The 10,544-nt window shown below is 44.1% G+C and overlaps 1 protein-coding gene and 1 long non-coding RNA gene across 3 annotated transcripts in view; one reads left to right on the top strand and one right to left on the bottom strand.

The window, feature by feature from the left end:
- Positions 1-5,980, bottom strand: part of LOC117960204 — a 24,221-nt gene extending 18,241 nt beyond the window's left edge. Inside the window, exon 1 of the long non-coding RNA XR_004660094.1 lies at positions 5,890-5,980. This is a non-coding gene — a long non-coding RNA (uncharacterized LOC117960204). The remainder of the gene's footprint in view (positions 1-5,889) is intronic.
- Positions 1-10,544, top strand: part of pdzd8 (PDZ domain containing 8) — a 43,100-nt gene that overhangs the window by 25,996 nt on the left and 6,560 nt on the right. Inside the window, exons 4-5 of one of the 2 annotated variants that reach the window (XR_004660091.1) lie at positions 1,697-1,859; positions 1,958-5,068. Coding sequence is in view for 1 of the 2 variants with exons in the window: in XM_034897915.1 (XP_034753806.1) it covers positions 1,697-1,859; positions 1,958-4,317 (2,523 nt within the window). In the remaining variant the exon portion in view is untranslated. Of the gene's footprint in view, positions 1-1,696; positions 1,860-1,957; positions 5,587-10,544 lie in introns of those variants that run through there. The other variant, XM_034897915.1, reaches the window with a different exon arrangement.

Below are 10,544 nucleotides of genomic sequence, written 5' to 3'. Positions count from 1 at the left end.
GTCTTCTTTTATACTGTATGTGCCCTTTGATAGAAAAGTTTAATAAAGATGTTATATAAAAAAAAAAAAAAAAAAAAATATATTGTCTCCTGAATGAGGGATCACAAAACCATCAAAGAACATGATATACAGTCTTACCAGTATTTAGAGATACTGATAATTCCATGCAGTGTGATAAAGTTTGAGATTATGTAGTGGGGAGAAAGCTTGGGAGACTTCCATTCAGTGCAATCAGCGATTGCTTTTTAATGCAAATATCTAATCAGCCAATCCAATTCACACAGGGTCAAAAGCATTATAGAGGGTGTATTTGTCATTATTTTATGATTTATCTAATTTCCGGCGTGCTTTAATCTGTACATTAACACGGCAGCTTTGTTTAGTTAAGCATTCATTTTCTTTCTTGCACTGTACCAGAGTGCAGAAAACAGAAATAACTACACGAATGAGCTGTACATCATCATTAACATACATAGGTGGAGAGGATTAGGTGATCAGGACCACCCCAGAGCCCCCCACCCCCGTGCCAGCTTGTATAGATCATCTGCTCGTTCTTGGCCAGCTCTAACTCAATCACTGCCTTCCTCCAGAACCGTAACAAATGGCAGCCGGGGAAATTACAGTCATTCGTCTCCGTCTACCCATGTCATGTCAGCCCTCCTCTTCCTTTTAAACCATTACACCTGTACCATCTTCATCCTTCTTCATCTCCTCCTCCTCCACCTCCTTTAGGCTAGCCTTTTCTCTGTACCAGGAAATATCTACCATGTACGTAAGTATCTGGTAACATTACAATCTCCACCGTTGAGTTTGAATAGCCGAGGTGTTTGCCTACACCGCTGATTATCAGCAGAGGCGAGCCGAGTCTCTTGGTCGTGTAAATGCTCTTGTCACTTGATAGACGGCCCGTCAGGCTTAAAACAGGTCACCAATGCATCACAGCAGGTGTGCTGGGGGGTATGTGACTTGGACTGTGTGCAGTGGTTGTTATTACGGTAGCCATGGGGGGGGGGGCTTAATTGCAGCTCTCTCTCTTGCCACAGAATTGCCACTTTCAGTTTGAGTCTCTCATCAAAGTGCTGAAGGCAGATGTCAGTGTTGTACTTGAAGCATTTGTCAGTTTGCGGTCTATTCTCATTTTTTATTCTGGACTGTAGAGATTGGCAGTGACTGTTAGTTCTTCATGTTATTTACCTTCAACATGAAGAAATATACAAGGTACAATACATGTCAAAGACCTACTGTGGAAGTTGAATTAAATCTGTACTGGTTAAGCTATTACTTAATACTTAGAGTTGAACCTTTAAACTGATCTATTTAGTACATTGTTATTCTGTACTCATTGAAACCTGTGTTCACCAAACGATTTGGACCATCTCATAGATTACCATAGATAAGAATTTTATAAACATAACCATATTACGTTTAAGAAAATGCAATAATGACTGTGATAAAGGACATAATGACCATACATATTAATCATACAATATTACAACCACCCTTTAAAAGTCCTCCAAAGAGTCTTTCAAAACACAGTATTCAAATCTCTTGTATCTTTTAATGTCTAAAATTCTCATAGGATTGTCCATAAATATAAGAAAAAGAAGTAAGAAACGCTAGGAAAAAAGATACAGAACACTACAGTCCCTCCACTGCATGATGTCATACAGTTTTTCTTGTTACATGTATTTATCAGACGGAGGTTATCAAGGGGCCTTGTGGGAGTGTGGGGATGACGTTCCGGCACGTCCCTGCCAGCGAGGGGGATGCAGTGCACGTCAGCATTGAGACAGTCACCCCCAACTCCCCTGCTGCCTTGGCAGACCTGCAGAGGGGGGATCGGCTCATCGCCATCGGAGGTTTGATATGTTAAATTATTGTTCAGCAGAAAATGGTGAAACCGTCAGTTATTTGCATTACTGATTGAAAACCTTTTTCTGTTCTTTACTTTTGAAAGGTGTCAAAGTGACATCCTCAGTCCAAGTGCCCAAACTGTTGAAGCAGGCTGGAGACAGAGTGGTGGTACTCTATGAGAGACCGGTTCGTCACCAGACTCCCTCTTTTGGAAGTCTTGGAACTCTTCAGGAAGGGTTTGGGCAGCTAGAGGAAACTGGTTTTATTTCTCAGCCAGGGGGTTATGAAGAAGACCCAGCCCCCATCACCACCCTTTCTGACACACCTGACAGCAAAGACATGGACTCTGAGTTTGAAGAGTTGATTGTGGACTCCAAACAGAGCCAGACTAGTGTCCCTAACAGCAGCACCGCAAATACCAGTGATACTAAGGAGGATTCCTTACTTACAGTAAACCAAAGCCCCAAAAGGACTGTGGCCAACTTGGCCTCTAAGCCCCTTGGTACCATATCCCCCATCCTTAACCGAAAGTTAAACCTTGTGGGTCTCCAGTCACCACTAAAGCCCCATCCCAAAGAATCACCAAAGCCCTCACCACATAAGACTTGTAGTGATTCAGTGGATGTTCTGCAACGCCCCACTGTACCTCCCCCACCTCCACCTTCTCGCCCCCCAGTGCCACCAAGACCTCAGATAAGGTTGACATCAGCCTCATCAGAAACCAGTCTTTTGGAAGGCATTGATTCTGTTACAACTACCAATACCACTGTGGTTGTTCCTTCCACTACTACCACCATCAGTGCGTCTGAAAAATCTCCAGAAAAGTCTCCTCTCCCCGGAGCCAATGAGGAAAAAGCCGGCCCTGAGAAGATAGGTGTCAAACAAGCTGAGGCGAAGCAGTCTACCAGGCCAGCAGAGTCCAGTGATGACCTGCCAGTCCCTTCGACTGTGACCAGCAGCAGCAAAGCCGATCAAGCTAAGGAAAAGGCTTCAGAGAGCTCCTGCAACACACGGGACGGTCTAGAGGACCACTCTCTCTGGGAATCCCCAGAAACCATGTTTCGTAACCATACAGCACGTTGGCCCAAGGCCTCTGTTGTCTTTGAGGTGGAGAGCAACCATAAGTACCTTAATGTGGCCCTGTGGTGCAAAGATCCCTTTAAGCTGGGAAGTTTGTTGTGCCTGGGCCATGTCAGCCTCCAGCTGGAACATGTAGCCCTGGAATGCATGGCCACATCTTCAGCAGAGTACCAGAGCACCTTTAGGTTAGGGCCTCCAGAGCCCAGAGCTAATGTCAGCCGCACTGCTCTACGCAGCCTCGGCACCCACAAGGGCTTTAATGAGAAGCTGTGTTATGGAGATGTTACTCTCAACTTCTGTTACTTAGCTGAGGGTGAGTTTGAGTATCAAGGAGGGCTGGCAGAAAAAGAGCGGGAGGGCAGTCTTCATGATGAGGATCTAAGGGAGAGGGAGCAAATCCCCACTGCACAGCGTGATGACTTGGCCTACAGTACCATGCAGTTGGTGGAGGTTCGTCACAACTTTCAGGACACCCAGTTCCAAAACCCCACGTGGTGTGAATACTGCAAAAAGAAGGTTTGGACCAAGGCAGCCTCTCAATGTATGATCTGCGCCTACGTTTGCCACAAAAAGTGCCAGGACAAGTGCCTCACTGAAAATCCCCTCTGTGTGGCAGCGACTGAACGTCGCGGAGCTGACCCTGAGGCCAAATCAACCATTAACCGGGCCACCACTGGCCTAACTCGGCATATCATCAACACCAGCTCCCGCCTGCTTAACCTCCGCCAGGTGCCCAAAACTCGGCTGGTTGAGCAGGTGGCTGACGTGGTGCCTGGAGTGGTGGAGCCCTCACCCAAGCATACCCCCAACACTTCAGACAATGAGAGCAGCGACACTGAGACCTACACCAGTGGCGCCAGCCCCTCAAAGCAGCCCATCGGCAGTGGTGGCAGCAGTAAACTTGTACGTAAGGAAGGTGGTTTGGATGACAGTGTGTTCATTGCTGTGAAGGAGATAGGCCGAGACCTGTACCGGGGGCTGCCCACAGATGAGCGCTCCCAGAAGCTTGAGTTGATGCTGGACAAGCTGCAGCAGGAAATTGATCAGGAGTTGGAGCACAATAACGCTCTTCTGCTGGAGGAGAGGGAGGCCACAGATGTCCGGCGTAAGGCCCTAATTAGTACTGCCCTGGCCAAGTCTGGGGAGAGACTCCAGGCCCTCACCCTGCTGATGATCCACTACCGGGCAGGCATTGAAGACCTGGAGTCAGTGGAGAGCACCTCTCCTTCAGAGCAGCAAGGCTTTAAAGGCAAAGGAGAAGGCCTGGAGGAAGAGGCCCTGATGGGGGCAGAGGTCTATGACAGTGACATATGTAGCCCTGTGGAGGTGCAACTGCTGGATGACATCACGGAGGAGCAGATCTGTGTGGAGGCGCTCCACTGAATAAGAAGAGGACCATGTGCTTTGGGCTCATGGCCCCCAACAAAATAGTTTGTTTTTGAGAATGGGGAATTCCATTAAGAAATAATGGGTATGTTGGGTCCAGGGTTTGAGTCACATGTCTTTAAATTTTTACATGAAAAGGAAAGAATGGGTGATGGAATTTCCTCCCTAAGGATTCATGTTATTGATGTTTAATTTGCACAATGTGATGCTGTTTCCATGCTCTTGGTTTTTAAAGGGAAACTTGAGAGCTTCAATATTATCTGCCCTCATTAGTGCTGCATGTGAATCCTCCAGTTCGGTTTTTCTGTGGCTTCATAATGTCATTGTAAGCAGTTAATTCAGTTTGCTTTCTTGTCTGTAACTGCTTTAACATAAGAACTTAAGAAAATGTCCACATTTCTGTGGTCTACTTGTCTAATTCATCTCAACTTTGGGGAAGGAAAATAATTATTCAGTATACGTTTTGCTGCGAGCAAGGAGCCCATATAGGGTAAATATTAGAGTCAATAATGGTGTGAAAGCAAAGCATCTTTTGTTTTCAGCACTTTTTTACAGTAATATAATTAGATTTAAGAAATGACTCGTTGCTAACAGCACTATTTTGGGACTTCAGCAGTGGAATCTTCGATATAGTTTGCCCCGTTCTTTTGGTTTATTAGTTAATGGTTTGGTCAAACATGTTTTATCATATAACCCAAAGTTTTCTATTCCCTGAGACTGTGTTACAAGGTAATTGTTCTCTCTGTGTGTGTGTGTGTGTGTTATTAATAATTCATTTAATTGGAAATTTCTACCCATTGTATTTGTACAGTCTCTTATTCCCTACTCTCTTACATGACCTTCTTCTGTGTGTGTGTGTGTGTGTGTGTGTGTGTAAATGATTTCCATGCTTCAAGGAGTTATGATGTAATTTATTGCAGGTCATTTGCCTTCATGAGTGTTTTCCATGCCCAGATGAATGTATGTCCCGTCCCTCTGAGTTCTTCGTGTACCCAGCTGTTTTGCACTGCCTTCCTCGCTACACATCAAGCATTAAAGTAGCCTGTTACATTGACCCATTCATAACCAGCTACAGAGCCAAAATGCTATGCTATCTGTTAGACCCTCAGAGAGCCACTGGACAAAATGCTTTGTGAGGAGGGAAAATCTTTCTTTAATTGTCAAGAGATTATCTCCCTTACATATCTTATGAAACATCGACCCGAAAACACCGGACACTTTCTAAATCTATACAGGGGGTGATGTCCTTTTTTTTGTTGATTCTGATTGGTATCAGGGGGGGTCCATCCAGCTCTCCAACTGTTCCCGACAATCCGACAGCACCACTTTACATAGTAACGCAATGTTTTTGCGTTTGACTCATTTTAGCTAGCTCGTACTTGGAGATTAGTGTTGGGCGTTGTTTTGAATTTTAAAATCCAATTTAGGAATGTGATTTAAGCCATTCTCCAGTTTCATTCTCTGACGGCTGGAGTGCTTCTTTAACACATCATTGTGTTTTATTTCAATTCAAGTTTGATTTAAACTCTTACTGTTCTCCTCGGCTGCAACACAGCAGGCACCTGTTACGATGGTGGTTGCTACGGAAACAAAACTTGCACATGTTAAAGGTGGAACAGATGATCGGATTCAAAACCAAATTGTCCAAAAGATTCCAGTAAAAAAAAAAAAAAAACATGGTAATTTTTGAAACGGTTTCACGTTGGAACCTGTTCTCCAGTCCTACTGGAGATCCCAGTGGTGTGTGGATGGTGATGAACTGATGAGTGTGTACACGGATGACCTGCTTCACTTCACCTTCAAAATATAACTGCCTGTAATGTAGTCTAAATAATATTTATATTTGCAGTATCATGTTTCCTCACGCTCACAGACAGCGTCCCATGTACCGGCGTTAGGAACCACTGCATCAGGTCCAGGATTACACCGTTAGATATTCCTGCATACAAGTACAAGCTGATGGAAGATTCAACACAAACAAAAATAAAAAGACGTCACCCAAAATGCATTTTTCCTTCAATGTAACCCAACTCCAAAAGGACTAGCCCAAGCTAATGGAGCCATAGTAGTAATCAGCCCAAGTCCGAGGAAGCAAGGGCCTGTTTCCTGGTTCCTGTTCTCTGTGTAAGAGACCTGTTGCTCCTGTAGATCATGGCTTGCTGGCTGCTTGTCAATCTCTCCGTCTCTGTATATTCAGATCTTTTGTGCATATTTTTGTAGGAAAGGAAGCTGATAATCAGGAATGAATCCCCATGTCTGTGATTTAGTTTTTTTCTTGTAGTCTGTGTTCCCATCCGCCTTGTAGTGTAACCTGAGGGTTCTCGGTGACCAATGAGAACCTGGGGGGGGGGGGGGTTGGCCTGAGAGCGCTGCTGCTGCTGCTAACAACTCCTAGTCTCAGCTCTAGACTTAACATACGTCTGCACACCGTGGCTTTCAGCAGGCCGACATGCTGCGTGTTTCTTGTATTCTGTGTATGTGAGGGGTGTTGTACACAGTTTTCAACAGGCTCATGTGATGAAGCTTTATTGTACATGACCTAAATAAACAAGCTTAAATAACTTCCCGTCCCTCTGCTTCGTGGTCTATTCTATGAACAATCTGAGATCCAAAGGAAACCTGTATTTTTCTTTAGAAAATGGTTGGATTTTGGATTTGCACTCCTAGCTCAAATTGTAGAAAATGTCTAGCGTTATACTTTATATATTTGAGTACATTGCATCAGAAAACATGATGTTTCCCTTCCGAGGTGTCCCTCTCCATAATCTGCTGTGATACTGGTGTTGCTGCCTGCTGCTATAAGATCCAGATCGGGTTGATCGCGGCGAGGGAAAGGAGGGAAGGTATTGTGTGAGCATCTGCAAAGTAATTGAAGCCCTAAGGACAGGCTGATTACAGTGTCTGCTCCTACATTTCCCCGTCATGGCCACTCATTCTGCTGTCAACTGCCAGCCAGCGCAAGCAGTCAACATCAGCAAACACGTTCTTATCTGGTGGACATGTCCAGCAGGTCCTGTACATGCCAGGCTTTACCCAGCACCACCTAAACCGAATGAATGGAACTCAAAGACTTCTCACATCTCATCATTGTACTGTGTATGGACTTCTTAGGAAATGTGGTCCTTTAGCTTTACGGTTATTGATTTATTATCTGTTCTATCTCTTCCAATGTTTTAGACACACATATGGTTACAGTCCAAAATGATGTGAAAAGAGACAACCTGACTACAAAGAGACCCAAAACACCCCCAAAGAAAGAACCTGACCAAAAGGAGACACAACACGACTGCTGATGCAAATAACAAACATAAGAGAGACAAAAGAGGCAAATCACTGCCATGTTCCTGTTTGGGAATGTGTCAGAGACTCAGTAGATTTAGTAGTAGTAGTAGTAGTAGTAGTAGTATTTGGTAGCTCAGACCAGCCAGTCTGTTGACTAGGCTTTTGTATATCATTATATTATGTCACCACTATATTAAAATCCAATACAGTCCAGTACAGATTCCACACCCCATCAGCATGTTTCGGAGGAAATCCAAACCACTACATGTGACAACATTGTGAATATTACAGCACTGCATATTAAACATATTATAAACATAAGACACGTGACAGAATCTTCATCAAACAGAAGAATAGATCAGTTTGTGGTGGATTTGTCCAAAGTGTTGTGAGACGCAGAGCTGCACCAGAGGCGCCAACATGCTACCAGTCATCCATTAACGTTTATCCCAGAGAAATAATCTCATTGGTTGAGTTAAATCCCAGGGGGTGGAGCCTAATACGTGTTGACTATCTTTTTACAGATTTTTGTGTGGCATGTTTATTATGAAGACATGAAAGGGGAGAAAGAGGGGGAAGGACATGAGGGAAAGGGTCGCAGGTCGGAGTCGAACCTTTGGCCGCTGCGTTAGGGACCGAGCCTCTCTGAATGGCTGGTGCTGTACCAGGTGGGGTACCCAGGTACCCAGTCATTGACTGTCTAACTCGGCACAAACAGAGCCAAAATATTAGTTAATGTTAAGGAGAGGACATGTATGTCACTGTTTTAGTTGTTACTGACAAGAAATGATGCAATGTTTACAATGTCCACAACTGACATTTAGACATATCTGAGAAAATATTATTAATAAATGGGATAATATGGCCTATCTAGACAAGATAGGCCTAAGGTGTAGGACAAAGGGAAGGAGAGAGGCGAAGGGAAGTGGCTCTTTAGATATTAAACAAGATATTTATTATGTGATATTTATCATTTATTATGTGGAATCACTTATCAGGTGTGAGTGTTGGTTTGCACACAAACATTTAGTTCAATTCTTATACTGTACATACATAATTCTAATATTTACTTATTTAGTTTTCTTACTTTGTATTTAAGTACCTTCTTCTTAAGTTTACTTTTGTTATGTCATCATTACGCAACGTTGTACTGCTCATTAAGAGGAAATTAATATTCCCATATTCATGGATTTTTTTAAGTAGGATGCCAAACTGTTGTCTGATTGTTTGTATCACATCATAGTTGGTAAAATATGCAAATGGAACTGTAAAAGAAAAAGAAAAAAGACATTAATGATGGCTCAGGGCAGACACACACAGGAAGAGCCCCCCCCCCCCCAACTGCCGGTGGGTTCATCCATCAAGCTGTCAATCAAAATGCGCTTTTAGCATGGAGCAGCGCCGGAGTCCAGTTATGATGGCGTTTCTTAAGAGTATTAAGAACTCCATCACGCAAATAGCAATAACTCCAAAAGGACTAGCCCAAGCATAGATAGCATAGCATCAATAGCATAGACTCATTTTGAGTACACACAATTGTTTTTGTAAAATTATTGTAAAGGCCCACTTTTCATGCATAATACATTTTCTCAGGAAAATCCATTTTATTTCTTTTTAAGATGTAGGCTTTTACCCCTGTCCTTGTATTTCTTTCCACCCCGTAAAAATGAAATACCAAGTCCCCCCCTCACAATTAAACAATGGTTTGATCCTTTGGACATATTTATGAGGAAGTGACATCATAAGAGGGTGTGACAGGCAGTAAGCTGCTCTCTCACTTTTCTTTTCTTTTTCTGAATAAATATTTCATGTTTTTTAGAAACATATGGGCTACGAGGTTGAATAAATCTTAGCAATATTTCACGTATATTGCTTAATACCAAACGATTTTCTTGTTGATGTAACTGTTTGTTGATCTTGTTCTCTCTCCTGTGTCCGTTGACATATTTAGGAGTATTATCTACAAGTTCATGTTCATTTGACCACATAGTGATAAAAAGGATGCAGTACTTAGTCTGGGAGAGCAAGCAGGACATTCCCTCGACCTTAACCTCCAACGGCAGAAACAGCAGCAGGACGGCAAAGAGAGGACAAGAGAGGCAAGAAGAAGACCTGATCCACAACGGAGGGAAGGGACCTCAGGACATGTAGCACAGAAGAAGAAAGGAACTGGACATCTAGACAAGAGAGGTCAAAGGTTGAGGACAAAGGGATGGAGAAAGCCCTCCCCCCCCACAAATTCCAGATAGAGACATGGTGATGAGGTTAGGACATGATATTTATCATTTATTATGTGGAATCACTTATCAGGTGTGTGTATGTGCTAGAGAGTCAGGTTTGCTCTGTGTGTGTGTGTGTGTGTGTGTGTGTGTGTGTGTGTGTGTGTGTGTGTGTGTCTGTGTGTGTGTGAATAGGAGTGATAACAAATATGATTTCTGGTGACTTTGTACACTATTTCTTCAACAACCACTTTTCACATTGTAATAGTATCCTTAACATTTCTAGATGTGTACTGCTACTGAACTCACCTGGTTGGGTCTGTTGTGTCTGTGAAGGGGAAGAAACAGATCATAAAGGCAAGTTGAGAAAGCAGGTGGGTTAGGGAAAGGTGTCAACGAAGTGAGGAGGGCCGAAGCAACGTACAGGCTCCAGCATCCGGTTCAGTCGAGTCCTGAGGAGCTATCAAGTAAGGGACATGGAATGCAGCCCAGAGCTTGGAGAGAGAGCTCCACACCAGCGACACCAGACCTCCACCTGCAGCCTCCAGCAGCCTCCACCTGCAGCCTCCACCTGCAGCCTCAGCAGCCTCCAGCAGCCTCCAGCAGCAGCCTCCAGCAGCCTCCACCTGCAGCCTCAGCAGCCTCCAGCAGCCTCCAGCAGCAGCCTCCAGCAGCCTCCACCTGCAGCCTCCACCTGCAGCCTTCGGCAGCAACCTCCAGCAG

The sequence above is a fragment of the Etheostoma cragini genome, chromosome 17 (genome assembly GCF_013103735.1).
Source record: "Etheostoma cragini isolate CJK2018 chromosome 17, CSU_Ecrag_1.0, whole genome shotgun sequence".
NCBI lineage: Eukaryota > Metazoa > Chordata > Actinopteri > Perciformes > Percidae > Etheostoma > Etheostoma cragini.
This window is presented reverse-complemented; position numbering and strand designations above follow the sequence as displayed.